The sequence below is a fragment of the Mugil cephalus genome, chromosome 22 (assembly GCF_022458985.1).
Source record: "Mugil cephalus isolate CIBA_MC_2020 chromosome 22, CIBA_Mcephalus_1.1, whole genome shotgun sequence".
Classification (NCBI taxonomy): domain Eukaryota; kingdom Metazoa; phylum Chordata; class Actinopteri; order Mugiliformes; family Mugilidae; genus Mugil; species Mugil cephalus.
The window spans coordinates 1,581,405-1,598,466 of NC_061791.1; the positions used below are offsets into that span (position 1 = coordinate 1,581,405).

At 39.0% G+C, this 17,062-nt stretch overlaps 2 protein-coding genes across 3 annotated transcripts; one reads left to right on the forward strand and one right to left on the reverse strand.

Annotated features, from left to right (window-relative positions):
- Positions 1–229: 229 nt before the first annotated feature.
- dclre1c (DNA cross-link repair 1C, PSO2 homolog (S. cerevisiae)) lies at positions 230–9,583 on the reverse strand. Of its 2 annotated transcripts, XM_047574650.1 has the most exons (15): positions 9,357–9,583; positions 9,214–9,265; positions 7,986–8,070; positions 7,835–7,894; positions 7,582–7,637; positions 6,093–6,194; positions 5,740–5,812; positions 4,607–4,747; positions 4,013–4,114; positions 3,545–3,681; positions 3,414–3,468; positions 3,184–3,272; positions 3,013–3,110; positions 1,937–2,023; positions 230–1,653 (listed from the first exon to the last, which is right to left on the reverse strand). In XM_047574650.1, the coding sequence occupies exons 1-15, from the start codon at positions 9,463–9,465 to the stop codon at positions 1,091–1,093; spliced, it is 1,809 nt and encodes a 602-aa protein (XP_047430606.1). In that variant the 5' UTR covers positions 9,466–9,583; the 3' UTR covers positions 230–1,090. The 2 variants fall into 2 exon arrangements, with proteins under 2 accessions (XP_047430606.1, XP_047430607.1); XM_047574651.1 differs by lacking the exon at positions 9,357–9,583 and having other exon boundaries at positions 9,139–9,220.
- Positions 9,584–11,321: 1,738 nt separating this feature from the next.
- tmem243b (transmembrane protein 243, mitochondrial b) lies at positions 11,322–16,983 on the forward strand. The gene is made up of 5 exons (XM_047575944.1): positions 11,322–11,449; positions 14,897–15,186; positions 15,259–15,309; positions 15,407–15,511; positions 15,623–16,983. Exons 2-5 carry the CDS (start codon positions 15,109–15,111, stop codon positions 15,740–15,742), a joined length of 354 nt encoding a protein of 117 aa, XP_047431900.1. The 5' UTR covers positions 11,322–11,449; positions 14,897–15,108; the 3' UTR covers positions 15,743–16,983.
- Positions 16,984–17,062: the final 79 nt, after the last annotated feature.

Here is a 17,062-nt window from a genome sequence, read left to right on the forward strand (position 1 = left end):
AAACTGTGAAACTGAACAGATCTTAAAACGTGAGAATTCTCAATGAAGTTCTGAATGGAATTTTTCTTATTTTCATTTTCAGGTTTAAGTGGAGCTGAGCTGATGTCAGGAAATGTAAGTCAGTATCTTTACTAAACTCACCTCTGTAGCGCCCCCTGTTGAGCTCCTCGTGTAATTTTAATGTAATAATTTGCAGCTTTACCTATTTTTTTGTAATAAATCAAACACGTTTGAGTTTTGAGGCGTTTATTAGATTAAAAAAGCTTTAACATCACTTTAAGTTAGATGCATCAATAATGTGAAATATTATTAGTTGCATTTTATTTTAAATAAATATTTAATTTGAAACCTTTTGATACAAAAGTTGATCAGACGCAGGAAACAGAACAAACCACAAACTGTCGACTCTGAACTTCACAGCTGCATCAAAGCGTTTGAGGTCGAGACCGAAGCAGAAACTGAGACGTTGATCAGAATAATTCATCCTCGGAGGCTGTTTTCTGATTCTCACTGTAACGTTCTACTTATCTGCCACAACATTATGACCACCCACACGGGAAGGGAATAACGGACCTGTTCATTCATTCATGTGGACGTTACTGAGACATGTTGCCCCCACTTCTAAAACTTTTAAATCTTTTATGCTTTAAATTAAGGAAAATCTAAAACCCAGAATCATAACAGACCCAACTAAAAGACATATTTGCTCGTATTTAAAACTTTTTAACCTCTGAGACCTGACGTCCTCATATGGGGACACTTTTTATCTGCCATGTACTGATATGACATGGAAATTTGAAGTATTCGTTTTGAGGATTAAACTGTTTCTAATTCTGCTTTTGAATGTTTTTATTATGGTGCAGTTTAAGTGACTTAAATTTTAATATAAACACTGTAAATATAATTGTTTTCAAAAACTGTTTCCGGTTAAAAGATGTAACTTTTTTTTTTATACGTCTCATGTCATAATAATAACATGTCTCAGTAACATCCACATGAATGAATGAACTCCAGCTCCATTATTCCAATAAAACGGTTTAAACGTCTCCTGTGGGTGGTCATAATGTTGTGGCAGACAGAACCGGTCCCATCACTTCCAGGTCTTATAGCCTCCGTCTCTCCCACTCAGAGCCTCCACGTCCTCCCCTGACGCCAGCTTCCTGTACAGCTGTGACAGGTCTTCGGGTCTCGGCGCCGTCGACTCTGGCGTCGAGGGAACGTCGAAGTCCGATGACGCCTGAGACTCCGTCAGCTCGTCCGGCTCCGCCCGCGTCCTCGCGTTAGAGTCCGTGTTTTGAGACGAGTGACTGGACAGAGACAGCGTCAGGCTGAAGTTCTCGTTGCTGTCGGGAGTTTCTTCTTCTTCTGCGTCGCTGTTGAAGAGTTCGGTCGTCCTGGACGCCGCCGAGCAGCAGGACTGTGATTGGCTGTTCTGGCTGTCGGGCAGCGTCTCCGGGGTGAAGAAGTCCTCCCACTTAGGCTCCGCCTCCCCGCTAGCAACAACAACCTCCTCCTCCTCCTCCTCGTCTTCATCTTCTCCGTTGGACTCGGTGCAGTCGACGTAGTTTCGTGGAACGGAAGCGACGTCGGTGGAGGGCGGAGGTAAAGACGCCTCCACGGACGCAGGGGGCGCTGTGGCCTCAGGACGTTTCTCTGAAAGCAACAACAAGTAGTTTTTAAAAGTCAAAATACTGTAACGAAGGTTCTGCAACGAAATAATCTACTGCATCTTTACTTTCTGGCATGAAGCACTGAGCAGAAGCTCCGCCCACTTATTAATTAACATTAATTAAATCAAATTAAATTAACTTTATCATCTCTACCAGACAGGAAACGGCCGTAGTCTTGTTAGGAGCATTTTACGATCGTAAAAGAAAAGTGTAAATGTGCCAGAAAGGTGAGAACTGATCTTTAAATGATGAAATGTTTCCTGCACCTTCTTTCACTTCCTGGTTCAGACTCGTCTTCTTCCTGATTGGTTCCAGGTTCAGACCATCGAACAAATCGTCGTCGCTCTCAGAGTCTGAAACAAGTTTAAACAGAAACCTGTAAAATATACGTTCGTCTCTTTGTTGTGTTAATGAAAATAAAAAAATAAATGACATTTAAATGGTGTTTGTTAGTAATAATATGTGATGTCAGTCGGCCATGTTTGTAGTTTGTTAGAGTAATAAAATCAAACCACTAATTACCAACTAGATTTCTCCTGACACAGACGTCATCAGATAAAAAAAAATTCTCTGCAGTTTTAATTATTTTTAAGAGTTTTTTGCTTCTTTACATCTAATAATAATTAACGTCTTTGTCGCATCAGATTTTATTATTAAACTAAATCTGTCAGAAAGTAGATTATTAGAATAATATGATTCTAATCCTGATTTCTTTGACCTGGAGATAAAATATTAAACCTTTTGCTTTATTTATGTTGCAGGTTAATAATAATGAAACACATCTTACTCTTATAATTTATGGAGTTAAAGAAGTTTTTACAGAAATTATTGTATTGACTCCATTTTTTTGTATTATCATTTGTTTTCCTTGCTCATATTTACATGTTCAGAATAAATCAAACCTTCAGAAATTAATTTAGATTCTTTACACATCAGCATCCAGACTTTGATTTAAAACAACCTTTATGATCATTAAATGAAAAGAAGCTTCAGACTAAACCAAGTAACTCTTTATCTCAGGACATAATTATTATTATTCAGGTCATTTTAATCTTATATATATAAGAAGTCATGTTTAATATAAGTTAACTGAAGAGGGTGAGATTTAATATGGCAGCTCCTGTAACACACTGAATCATTTCAGAAGAAAAATTGTTCCTTTACGTCGTCTTTATTCTTATTTTTATTTATTTTTTCAGAAAGTTGAACTGTGCAGGGAAATAAAAAGCACCTTCTCCTTTAACCTCTGACTGGAGCCACATAAAGACGTTTTTTTTCTGAAGCATCTTTACCGTGTGGGATAATCTGAGCTGCAGGTGTTGTTGTGTTGCCGTTGCGTTACCGTATGTGGGTCGCTCCACTCTGCTGCGCTTCAGGACTCCCAGGGGTTTGTAGACGAACGCTGCCTCATCAGAACGACTCCTGCACATCAGCTGCAGCCTGAGCGAGAACCACGGGGACGTTAACACTTCATTCATTCATTCATTAATAAATTAATTTAATTTAGACTCACATCTGTGTGACCTCTGTCAGGCTCCGGCCGATGGGGACGACGCTCGGGTAGATGTTGACGGGTCGAAGGTACGACAGGAAATCTTTAATCTGGAAGTTGAGAGGAGCTTTATGAGGAACGATAAATAAAGAAGCGTTTACAAAGAATAAGACTGAGGAAGAGCATTAAATTATAGGAACCGGTAGCTAACGTTAGCTTCGTAGCCTCCCAGGTGTGATTTGTGTTTTTACCTCTGAGTAGGACGAGTGGAAGCTGAAACAGGCTCGGTACGAACTGGATCCTGTTCTGGGATAAAAACAAACGCATTAATAAACTAAGACTCTTCTATCTGTAGAGACGCTGCAGGTTCCTCTCTCTTTACTTTATGATGACGCTGGTCTTCTTGGTCCTCTCTCCGAACCACATGGTCGACGGTTTGATGCTGATGATGCGAAGTGGAGTCCCATCGGACGCTGTGCAGCCGCACGGGACCCGGTTACCCTGGAAATACTCCTCATCCTAAACACACACACACATAAAGATTAAAGACGTTCAGGTCTAAAAACGTTTCCCAACTAAACCCTGGACTGACACAAGGTCGGTTATTTACTTCTCCTGTTGGTGTTCATAATGTTGTGGCTGATTGGTGTATTTGTCTCAATCAAACATGCAGAGAACATCATAAATCAGTCAGTCTGATAAGAAACTAGTTAGCTTAGCGTAGCATAAAGACAGGATATAGGAGGGAAACAGCAGATACTTGTTTCAAATCTTTGTGCGAAGCTAAAAAAATGAGCCAAACATTTTCCCATTAGCATTGTTTAAAAAAATGAATGGAAGTCGACGGGACCTTTGGGTGTCGACAGGCGTGAATCTGTGTCCGTCGGTCGGTCGTCATGTAGCTCAGGATCTCAGGCATCTTCTTGAACATGGCCAAACTGTTGACGTGGATCTGAGTCATAAAAAAAAATTAAACAAACAAAGAAAAGTTGAAAAAGACGTCAAAGTGTTTGGAGAAATTTTAGCTTTTTTTTGCTAATTTGTGTTGTTTGGGTGGAGACTTTGTCTGAATGTAACCAACCAACCGCCACTAAAACAGAAGAAGAAGAAGAAGTTTTCATGCTACAGGGACGTGGTTTTGATTCATAGACAGAACTAAAACAAAGAACTACAAAGGATCAGGCTTAGTTGAAGCCTAGATTGAGTTTAAGTCCCGTTCTTTGAGACTATATTTGTCACATTCTGGTATTAAAAGTAGCCGAATTAGCCTTTAGCATCTCCTGTTTGACTCCCATTAAAAAATCTACAGACACTTTCTCTGGTTTATTACAAAACTGAAGAAAACATCATAATTTCTAAGCAAGTTCTGAACTGTATTTTCTATGACTTCAACGCCGTCGTCTGGAATCAGTTTTTGCTCCAGTTTTGTGTGTTTTTGTGTCACCTGTGTGTTGAACTCTTCTCCCAGGTTGGTGAACAAGTACTCGTATCCATACGCTGCTTTACAGTTGAGCCAAACCACGTGATACGAACTCTGGCAGATCCAGTTTCCAACCAGCTCTGAGATGCCGTTCAAACAGACCTCCTGAAACACACAACTCAGATTAGTCGGAGGCTGCAACCGAAAACCATGTTTGTTACAATGATATTAGCCGGGGAGCTAGGAAGAGCTAATGTTAGCTGGGAGGCTAGGAAGAGTTACTATTAGCTGAGAGGCCAGGACAAGACTAAGAAAACTTACTTTCAGCTGGAAGGCTAGGAAGAACTACTGTTAGCTGAGAGGCTAGGAAGAGCTGCTGTTAGCTTGGAGGCTAGAAAGACCTCCTATTAGATGAGAGGCTAGGAAGAGCTACTATTGGTGGGAGGCTAGGAAGAGATGGTGTTAGCTAGGAGGCTAGGAAGGGCTACTATTCAGTTGAGAGCCTTGAAAGAGCCAATATTATCTGGGAGGCTAGAAAGAGCTACTATAAGCTGGGAGGAGCTACCACTAGCTGGGAGGCCAGGGAGCTAGGAACGGCTGCTGTTAGCTGGGAGGCTAGTAAGAGCTACTATTAGTTGAGAGACTACGATCAGGCTATGAAGACTTACTTTTAGCTGGAAAGCTAAAAAGAGCTACTATTAGCTAGGAGGTCCGGAAGGCTAGAAAGAGCTACTGTTATCCTTTTAGGCTAGGAAGAGCTACTATTAGCTGAGAGGCTAGGAATAGCTTCTATTAGCTGAGAGGCTAGAAAGAGCTACTATTAGCTAGGAGGTCCGGAAGGCTAGAAAGAGCTACTGTTATCCTTTTAGGCTAGGAAGAACTACTATTAGCTGAGAGGCTAGGAAGAGCTTCTATTAGCTGAGAGGCTAGAAAGAGCTACTATTAGCTAGGAGGTCCGGAAGGCTAGAAAGAGCTACTGTTATCCTTTTAGGCTAGGAAGAACTACTATTAGCTGAGAGGCTAGGAAGAGCTACTATTAGCTGAGAGGCTAGGAAGAACTACTATTAGCTGAGAGGCTAGGAAGAGCTACTATTAGCTGAGAGGCTAGGAAGAGCTTCTATTAGCTGAGAGGCTAGGAAGAGCTACTCTTAACTTACCCGAGTGGGTATTTGGTAGAATCGTGGGTCGTAGAAAGTGGAGTCCAGGTAAACACTCTGAATGTCTTTAACCCTGGGAAACATCAATAAAGTAGAATAAAGTGATCTAGTGATCTATCTATCTATCTATCTATCTATCTATCTATCTATCTATCTATCTATCTATCTATCTATCTATCTGTCTATCTATCTATCTGTCTGTCTGTCTGTCTGTCTGTCTATCTATCTATCTACATATCTACATATCTACATATCTATCTGTCTGTCTATCTATCTAATAAAAGAGGAAATAAAGGAAATAAAAGATGAACGTGTCTGAGGTAAAGATGTAAAGATGTTCATCAGTGACCAACCTGCTGCCAGAGTGAAGATATTCTATCCTGGAGGCGTCTCCAGCCGCTAACCTGAAGTCTCCCGTGTACAACACGTTTCCCTGAGAACCTTCGAACAGGAACCTGCACAATAAACAACACAACTGACAACAGTGACGACTAAACTTAATGTTTTAGTCCTGGAGAAGCCTCTCAATAACATTAGCTGGGAGGCTACTACTAGCTGGGAAGGTATGAAGCTAGTTGGAGATACTATTAGCTTCGGAGGCAAGGACAAGCTGGGAGGCTAGTTGGAGCTACTATTAGCTTGGAAGGTAGGACGCTAGTTGGAGCTACTATTAGCTGTGAGGCTAGGAAGCTAGGACAAGCTGTCATTAGCTGGGAGGCTAGTTTGAGCTCTGATTGGCTGGGAACCTACACAATAAACAAGTCAACCATTATTTTCATCTTCCTCTGCACTTTATCTTACAGGAGAAATGAAAACATATCGATGCCCCGCCCACACGTCCTCCAGAGTCACTGGTGTTTTCATTTTATTAACACTAAACTCTTCTCTACGTCCATCAGCTACAAGGAAATGATGGATTATATACTGATTTATTTAAAAAAAAAAAGTTTTTAGAACCGTCACGCTAAAAGAGGAACCTCTCTATGGAGCGGTTGGCATAGCAACCATCAATGTTTCTATAGCGTCAAATACCTAAAACAAAAACTTATCCAAAAAAGTGACACTTAAATATTCATCAACGTTATATATTAACTACCTGAAATGACAGAAACCATCCTTGAAAATATTTAATCGACATCTATTTCAGTGTTTTAGTTCGACCCAAATCCCGCCCACTAACATGGAGGGGGCGGGGCTTATGACCCACACTGCATCCAGCCACCAGGGGGAGCTCTACTGTCTCTGGCTTCACTTTAAAGGAGCTGTTCCACCATTAATATTTATACTGTCTAAGGCTCTTTAGAAGCGAGAGCTACACAACAACTGAGTGACATTGAACGCCACATCACACAACCATAACATCAACCAAAAACACTGAACTCCCACAGTGCATTGCACCACACATACTCCTTGTTATCGAGTATTTAATTCAAACGTATTTTATGTTAGTTGTTTCGTTTTTTAAATACAATTTTAAATTGATGGTGATCTTCTAACATTAAAATAAAATGTGTTTAATGTTTTGTTGCTCAAAATACGTCACAACTGCCGACGTGCGACACCGGAGGTAAGAGAAACCACGGATAAATCCCTGTTATGTTGCATTAATACAATTTAATTTTCTCTACAGCTGTTCTTTCACTTCATAAATGCAACACACTAGTTTTTTATACACGGACCCAGAATAGAGGTAAAAACTATATATGCAGTGTTACGTTTGTGGCCAGTGTTTTCTTTTCTGCTGGAAACGGATCCTAACGGTTCTTTGATTGTTGAAAGTTGCTGACCCCTGATCTAAGGTTGATCTAAGGTTTTTAGTGTTTTTAGAGTGTCTTGACTCACATGACGGAGCCGGGACAATGACCTGCAGGAAGCAACGTCACCACAATCTCTTCTTTCTGCCACACAAACAAACAAAAACAAATATTAAAAACTGAAACCAGCTCTCACACATAATCATTAATTATTATAAATAAATAAAGAACAGGTGAAAATCAGCTGAGGATTCGACTTATTTTTATGCAGAAATGTCAAACTTTTAATAGTTCCTACTTCCTGACTGATGCGTTTAAAACCTGATGAGATCAGGAAATACCTCTCCAGACGCTTCATCCACCAGAGAAATCTGAGTCGGGCTCTCCAGCTCTAAAGGAACCTACACAGATTATTCATCACAAAAAAATAAAGACTGAACTTCCTTTAAATCCATAATGTGACTCTGGTTTAATTACTCAGAGCAGACTTACAATGTATTCCTCCCAGAACGAATACTTTGGGTTGTTCAGCAGCAGCTCTTTGGTCACGAAGGAGCAGTAAAGTCTGACGGTTCGACTGAAAACAAAAGAGAAAACAGTCAAATTGTTGCTTTGGGTCAAAGACCTGAAATATAAATAAATTAGACATATTTTACCAAAAAAACTGATTCTGCCTCCTTCATCCTTTATCATAATTGTATGTTTATAGTGTATATTTAGTTATATTCCTATTTCATGTACATATTCAAATTTTGTAAAAAAAAATAAAAAAATATTTACTTTATTATTGTATCTAATTTGTTGCATTTAATTTATCTGATCGGTTTTGTTGAGGGTTTTTAAAGTTTATCTAAGTGAAAGTCTCACAACTGATGGGTTTGATTTTAGAAACACAGTAAATATTCACATATTTCAATTTATGGTGTTTGGAGAAAATATCGCCACAAAAAATAAGCAAAAAGCATCTGCTGATTTAAAGAATAAATAAATAAATAGCAGAAACACAGTGACATGACATTTTATATTATTTAAAATAAAAAGAAACTTAAACTCAAGGTTGGTTTTAGTAATTGAGCCAAAATGAAACAAATGTTTTACAATAATGACTTAATGAACATGGAACATGTTATGACTTGTGAATTGTGACTTTTGTAAACTCCTCCTTTTGACTATTTAATTTAATTTTATAAATTAAAAAAGTAAATCCTGTGTCCGAATTTCAAACTTTTATTTCATAGTTGTAAATTTCGGCCTTTTACGGTTGTTTCAACCTTTTTTTAAAAAAATAAATAAATAAATAAAAAAACGGAAAAAAAAAACATTTTTTTTAATTATCAAAAAAGTAATGTTTATAATTCAGACAGTAAATTTTGTAGATTCCGAACTTTGAGCTCAATAAACGTTATTCCAAAGGTTTAAGCACTTTTATTTTAGTCTGTAATTATTTATTTTTAGTATTTTAAGTCCTTTATCTTAATTCGTAAATTCAGACTTTTAATAATTATTACAACTTTTTAAAAAATAATTCGGACAGTTTTCGTATTAAGAATTCAGATTTAGTCAGATTTAGTCATTGGAAACCCCATAATTTTATTATGTATGTATATTTTATTTCGTTGGCACTGACAGAACTCCATATATTTACCTTCATCAGCTGTTTTACATTATGACGCCGGCGTTGGCGAAAACTCTAGTTAAAATAAAACCAAACCGTCTTCACCTGAACTGCAGTTTTCTTTTGAGGTGAGGTCCTTTAAGTCCTTTCATGTGATCTGAGGGCGGAAAACATTAGATATTATAACATTAACACACATATTTACCGCTAGCATACAGAGGATGCTAACGTTAGCATACCGGCTTTACCTTTGTGGCAGTGGGAGAGGAAATATGCCCGGGCATGTAAGTTCTCCCGGTCGAACCGGTCCAGAGAAATAGTCGGATATTCCTTCATTCGACCCGCAAAAGAACTCATATTTAAACCGCTCGGTGATAAAACCTAAACGTTTTTAACAGAAACAACTACGGCTGCATCGTCTGTATTTGTTTGTTTGTCCCGCCGGCACAATTCGGTTCGTCTTCTTCTTCGCTTCTTCTTCGTGTAGTTTCTAGTTCGGTCTGTGGGTTGACGCGCCACCTACTGGCGACTCCAACTAGTGCCATTTACATTTATTCCGGTTATAAATAATGATTCAGTTATTTTAGATGATTTAATTAAGGCTTTAATCAATTACTTGCGCAGCAGAATTAAATATAATATTTAAATATATTCCTGTTAAAATGTTTTTTGTTGTTATCACATTATTTTGTTATTATTTGTATATGTTTAATTATAACTTGTATGTAATTTTATAATGTAATTTTCAAACATTTAACTTTATATCATAATTTTATAATTCACCCATAGTTTATTTAATAAATACATATAACTATATAAATATGAATGAGTTTTCAATATATATATTCACAAAAAACTTTTTTTTAGAGTAGTAAAAAATCATTCTGCTCCATGTTTGACGTTTTATCATTTTAAATATATTTTAACGTTTAAAATTGCATGTTTTTCTGGCACAATTTTGAGGTATAGAATAAAATAATTTTATTTAATAATAATTTAAACAAAAAATGTTTGAGAGAGAACCTGGAGGGAAGTTGAGGTCTGGATATAAACGACTGAAAACCTCCACAGACACAGAAACGTGAGTTTAAATAGTTTGAACAATAGAAAATAAACTTTTAACCACTTTGAAGACTGATTATTACTATTACTGTATTTTTATCAGTTTTTCAAACCATGACAATAAACACAATATATTTATGTTTTTTTTTATATTTATTTCTTTTGCCATTTTTATTATATTTTAAAGTTTAAAATCACATGCTTTTCTGGCGCCATCTTGTGGATAAAGATGTGAAAACATTTAGTTGTTGGTGCATGAAAAACACAACATTTACAACAATAAAAATACAAACAATGTGAGTAACATCCTGTTATACAAACAATGACCAGTGGTATTTTATTTCCTAATATAATGCGCAGATATTTGATCGATATGTGTTTAAAAAAAAGGCTCCTGGACCTGGAAGATGTTTCACGTGAGCAGCTTCTTCAGTTCTAAGAGACTGGAGGGAAGTTGAGGTTTAAATAGGAAACTCTGTGGGTAAAAACCATGAGAAAATTGCCCGACATGTTTCTGTAAAAACCAGAGACTGATGCCGCTGCCACGTCCCTGTGAATGTCGTCCTAATGTCCCTTTAACAAAGACCTGGTGGGGACAGAAACACGTCCTCAGGGTTTGTCTGATGTGTTTTTCCATCCCGTCTTGCAGATGCTGAAGGTTCTGACTCCTGGTCAGTGTGAGTGGGTTTCTTATATACGTTCTTCCACGTGCACCAGGCAGAGTTTTACCCACAGAGTTTATTCCTATTTAAACCTCAACTTCCCACCAGTCGCTTAGACCTGAAGAAGCTGCTCGGATGAAACGTCGTCCACTTGGATATAAACCGTGACCTGGATGAACGAGGAGCTTCACAGACATGCAGGAATGTGAGTTTAACTAATCTGTTAATCAATGGTCTGTCAGATAAAACAAACCATCTTTTACACAAACAAATCTGATAAATAAACATTAAAAGGGAACAAGAAATGACTGAATGTTTATCGAGGATTAAATCAGCTGTAATAACTCAAAGTGATGAGATGAATAAAGGCCCGGTTCAGTGAATCAGGCTGAGTTGTGCTTATTCGCTCATGACCTGTTGATTTCTTTTTGCTGGGATTAATCTCTGGGCTCGTCACACCCTCCTCATGTGATGCTAACACGAGGGTTGAGATTACTACGGACTTCACTGCACAACAGATTTACGCACATTAAAGTGCAATTAGAAAGAAAAGGTGAAGCCAGAAATGAGCAGACTGACGTGACTGGACCAGGGACGGGACAGCGACAGCAAAACGGGTGAGATATCTCATTAAAACACACGTTACTTAAAGTTATGTACAATATTTTCTGCAGAAAACAACTAAAATTTGAAATAGTGTAGAGAATGTCCAGCCTGAAATAAAACCCCTTTCAAAAGTTTTAGTTTTTAAGGTATTCTCCTAAATGATTTAAGCTGCTATACTTGTGGGCAAAACCCACATTATCAGATATGCACCAAAACAGAATCGGTTTATAAATAAAACATCAAATCTGCAAAAATTTTACTATAAATCTTAAACAACTTTCAATAAATTGCCTGTTGATAATTAATTTATTGAAATAGGAACAATGCAGACTCGTAGGGAGGAACGTGACATTTAAAAGCACTCTTTAATAAATCAATGTTCAACACTTGTGCCTGTTAATAACAACAAAAAACTTAAATTAGCTGTTTTGGACTGGGAGTTTGGCGTGCTTAAACAATCATTAAACCGACGATAACCGGATTAAAGGTGTGATTCATTTAAATCATTTTCATCCATTCTATAATATTTATTGCTTTCTGGTGACTACACTGTCGTTTAATTACTCAAAATGCGCTGAGAAGTGCTTTAAAAGATCACCCTGAATGATTCTGCCGCTGATAATCCGCCCTTAAATCGGCTGATTTATGAATGGAGTCCGGCGAGCTGCGCCAGTGCGCCTGCCCAGCTGAACCAAACTAAGCTAAGCTAAAGCTAAGCTAAACCAAGCTAAGTGACAGTAAAAACGCCGTTAACGGCTTGAACCGGAGCTACCGGGGTTATTCCCCTTCAACTTAAACCCGTTTTCTGGTCTTCGGCGAAGTTATGTTTTGGTCGCAGCCGACACAGGAACTCTGAGGCAAGTAGCTTTGAATTAAATCGAGCGGACACCGGCGTTTTATTAAAGGTGCGGATTCTATTAAAGCTCGTGTACAGTTAGCTTAGCTTCGTTAGCATCCCCTGACAGTTGGCCTCGTAAAGCTCCGTTCAGCTATAACATCACTAAATGTATCACTAAACCTCTAATATTATCACTTATCTCGGTATTTTACACGCATTTACGTATATTTGCGGTAGAATAAAGCAGGTATTTTGGGTTTAAGTCTCCTGTTTCGGTAGCATATGTCTCGGTAAGTTGACCCAGGTAAATGTTTGGGTAAAGTTCACTGTGTTTTCTTCGCTGTAACTAAATGGAAAAAATAGTTTTGATGTGTTAAACGTCGACAATTAGCTGTTTTATCTCTATTAATATTTTAAAAACATCAGTTTGTCTTTAAATGAACCCAAATCTGCATTGTTTACATTGTTTAATGGTGGGATCGATCGTTTTCTGGGTATTTATTGATCGGAAAAGCGGCTGAATCACACGAAAAAACACATTTTAAATGAAATTTTTACTCAAATACATGTAAAATACAAAATACATTTGTGTTTCACACTGAATCTTAATCCTTTAACACTTTGGAAATGGTTTAAACTGATTCAAAAGACATAAAAGTAGATTTAAAGTGAAATTATGTGTAGTTTTAAGACTTTTTAATAAAATATTTAGCTGATTATTTGTTAAATGTGCATGTTTATTAGTTTTGTTTGCCTTCTGTTACAGTAAACTCAATATTTCAAGACATAAAAGTGGGATTTGTTTGGATTTCCTGATCCCAGAAGTTGATAATCTACATCTTATTTAAACCACACATTTAAATCCACGCCCGTTTATTTAAAGGTCACCAGTGATTTAAAGCTGCCATGTGAACAGGATCCAGATATTTTTCCCGTCCGTGAAGTCGTGGGATTTTCTAAGGAGCCTAGTGAATCACAAGGCTGCGCAGGAATGTAGCTTAAGGCCAGTTTCTAACGGTTTATAATGACGCTGTTGTGTTTTTTTTTTGGGTGGAGGGGGGAGAGGTTTGCTGAGAAAGGGTTTTATTTCCTTCCCCGTCGCCTCCTCACCCAGATACTAAAGACTCAACCACAGCTGCCTCTGTGGAAATGGTTGTTTGTGTCAAACCTCGACTCGTACGTTCGCTATGATTCTTTGGTTTAATGTGTTTTTATTTCACGTGTCCAGGTGTGCAAACAGAAAAAGAGACTTAACTTCCCCTGTTCTTACTTACATAAAGGAAAATGTGCTTTCACAGCAGCAGGTGTTTTTTTTGCATCGCGGTGAAACTCGGAAATGATGCACCTGGTTTCTCAAGCTCAAATAACTCCAGTAAAAAAATCATTATTCGCCTCAAACGTCGATAAAAAAGAACCACAGCGACGAGTTGTTTGTGAAGAAAGTTGTGATTTGAGCTTCTTCTTTTCATCTGTCGCCATCTAAAACCGTCTGAGTGGAAGACGGAGGAGACTGTGGTTCGTTATCGCGTCCTGTGAAATAGAGGAAGAGGCCGAAGATACAGGAACTACAATGAAAAATCTGTTTTTATCTGCGTTTGATCGGCAGCAGCTGACCAGCGCTGAGAGGAAACCACTTCCTTCCTGTTTCAGCAAAAACTGTCAAGGGATAAGAAATATTTAATCATCGCAGTCTGTTGCTTAAGTTTCACAGTTAATGTCCGATTAACGCAAATTAAAAAAGAACGTGTCTAGTTTTTAATGTTTCCTCATCCAGACGTTAAACTTGTTTCTGCAGGTTTGAACGAGAGAAATTTAAAACGTTTTAAGACCATTATGGGTTAAATTTAGAACAAAACATTTATTGATATTCTCTCTGGATGTTTGAGCTTTTATTTATTTCAAATATATTCAAAAGAAAAGGATAAAAAATAGAAGAAAGAACAAAAAGTAGCAGGAGGAAGTAAAACTCATCTAGTTCCACTAATTCTCAGTTATTTAACTTAAATTTTATCACGATACTCGAGTCACGATACGATACGTATCACGATACTCGAGTCACGATACGATACGTATCACGATACTTGAGTCACGATACGATATGAGTCACGATACGATATGTATCACGATACTTGAGTCACGATACGATGCGTATCACGATACTTGAGTCACGATACGATATGTATCACGATACTTGAGTCACGATACGATACATATCACGATACTCGAGTCACGATACCATACGTATCACGATACTCGAGTCACGATACGATATTTATTGTGATATTACGATGTTGTGATATTCTTCATCGTTTGCTGAGAAGTTTTATATATTGTTTATCACTATATCGACATTTCTTTCCCACCACTAACTTAAATGTTTCCATGTTTTATGAAAGGAAAACAGTTTCTAGGCCAAACAGTTTTAATCTAACCACTAAAAAAAAGACTTTAGTCAGATCAGGTTCTATTTCATAAAGAATTACACGGAGCAAACTGTGATTTTAGATTTAGTAGAAACGCTGTTGATGCTGAGGGAGATGTTTAGATATTTATTATTTATTTGTTGCCCCTGTAACGTTGTGTGTTTTTGTGTTGCTGCGTTGTGCGCTGCCCCCTACAGGTGACCCAAACAGCCCACCTGGCCCGGGACCGTCCGTCCTCCACGATGTCCCCGGCGGCGGCGGCGGCGGCGTCGTCCTGTTCGCGCTGACGGCTTCGTCCCCGGAGCCGTGCAGAGGGAGGCGGCCGGCGGCGGCGGCGAGCTCGCTAGCATGCGGCACTGGCCCGGCGTTTCCAGGAGGGGGCGGAGCTACTGAGGCCGCCGAGGCGACCATGGACGACTTCTCCACGCGGACGTACGGCACCAGCGGCCTGGACAACAGACCCCTGTTCGGGGAGACGTCGGCTCGGGTGAGAGCTTCACCTCATCCTCGGCGTCCGGACTCTTTCATTTATTCATTCTAACTCGTGTCTTCGTCACAGGATCGATTCATCAACATTGCAGTGGGCGGGTTCACGTCTCTGGTCGTTCTGGTGAGATGACGTTTGTAAAGAGAAGCTCCTGGTTTATTTATTTATTTATTTGTTCGTTTCCGTTCTAAAAGGATTCGTGTCTTCGGTTTTTCCTCAGCTGACGCTGATCTGCTCGTTCCTGTTCCCGTCGCTGCCTCCGCGGCCGCTCAACGTCTTCTTCGCCGTGTGCATCCTGTTAGTCTGCGGCTCCACCATCGTACTGGTAACACCTCCTCCTCCTCCTCCTCCTCATGTACCTGCTGCTAGCAGCGGTTAGCGCCTCCTGCTAACTCTACACTTACTCTTCGTTCTCTTCTTCTTCTCCTCCCCTCAGATATTCTGGTACCGGCAGGGAGATCTGGAGCCTAAATTCAGGAACCTGATCTACTACATGCTGGCGTCCATCGTGCTGCTGTGTCTATGTGCCAACCTCTACTTCCACGATGTCAGGTGAAGACGACGAAGACGAGGAGGAGGAGGAGGAAGAGGAGGAGGAGGAGGAAGAAGGGACGACATGGCCTTGGTGAAAGGAAGGAGGACAATGCGTAGAGAGAGAGACACGGACCAACAGAGACGTTTGACCAAAAAAAAAAACACAAACTTTCCTTTTTCTTCTTTTTTTGTTTTTTAAACACGTTTCTCACACTAGCTTGAACCTTGCAAAGGATTGTGGGACGGAAACCGACCGGTGAGACTTGTTGAATCATCAAAAAATAATTGTGTATGAATCATGACGTCCTGGAAGCTTCTTTAAGCGAACGTCTTCTCAGAGGAGGAGGAGGAGGAGGAGGAACCGCGACAAAACCGGTTCAAAAAGACAAATTTAGGACAATTTGTTTCATCCAAACTCTAAAAAAAAAAAAAAAAAAAAAGGCCTCGTTCAGACGGGATCAACGCTGCAGACGGAGCCGAGACGTTAGCGTCAGGTCGGCGTTAAAAACCATGAACTGCTCAGAAGTTGCTTGAGATTTGTTTGTATTTTTAAGTTGGTGGTTGCGCTGCTAACGGCTAATTCTGCTACGTTTTAAAGGACGAAGATAAAGAAATGTTTCTGAATCCTCTGGAGACGCGAGTCGAGTCTGAGTGGATCTTACAAACGATGCGTTCAGGTGTCACGGGACGGAGCGGATTTTTCCTTCAAACTGGATTCAAAGAGCGAACTCACGGCTTCTGTTCACGTTTTCTTTCTTTGCTTCTTCCTGATTCTCTGGAATTTATCACGTTATAAATTTAAATGAATCCTTGGTTGCGTTAAAACCCCTAAAACGTTTGTTTTTTCCGGCTTTAGCACTTTTAATCCCGCTGCGTTCAGACCAGAGCTTCTAAGTTTGAGAAGAGGAAACACTATGAAACGTGTTTGGTGGAAATGATGAAGACGAGCTGACGAACTCTTCGTTGGTTAAAAGCCATTAAAACGACGTCGGGTCCTTTTTGGGGCCGAGAACAGAAACGTGACCGAACACCGAGCTTTTCTTTATCGTCCAGCTTCAAACTGTGAACTGCTTCTTTTATTTTTCTTTTTTATTTCTGCAGCTGTAGGTTTTTTTTTTCCCGTACTGTAACTGACACAAAGAAACAGTTTCTACGAAAAACCTCGCCACAACTTTAGGATTGTCAAAGCCATAAGTTTCTCTTTTCTTTTCTTTTTTTTTAATTTAATATTTTATGGAATAAATAATTGTGTACCCTCACTGACACCTGGACTCTCTGTTTTCTTTTCACCAGTGATATTTTTAATGAATAACATCTAGAATATTTAACAAATTTAAAATAT

Excerpts from the sequence above, each read along its gene's own strand:
- dclre1c (XM_047574650.1), bottom strand. The coding sequence starts at position 9,465 with ATGAGTTCTTTTGCGGGTCGAATGAAGGAATATCCGACTATTTCTCTG. Across the intron at positions 3,682-4,012 it reads ACGCCTGTCGACACCCAAAG|GATGAGGAGTATTTCCAGGG; the intron begins GTCCCGTCGACT and ends GTGTGTGTTTAG. Across the intron at positions 3,111-3,183 it reads CTGACAGAGGTCACACAGAT|GCTGCAGCTGATGTGCAGGA; the intron begins GTGAGTCTAAAT and ends GTTCTCGCTCAG.
- tmem243b (XM_047575944.1), top strand. The coding sequence starts at position 15,109 with ATGGACGACTTCTCCACGCGGACGTACGGCACCAGCGGCCTGGACAAC. Across the intron at positions 15,187-15,258 it reads TCGGGGAGACGTCGGCTCGG|GATCGATTCATCAACATTGC; the intron begins GTGAGAGCTTCA and ends TCTTCGTCACAG. Across the intron at positions 15,310-15,406 it reads TCACGTCTCTGGTCGTTCTG|CTGACGCTGATCTGCTCGTT; the intron begins GTGAGATGACGT and ends GTTTTTCCTCAG.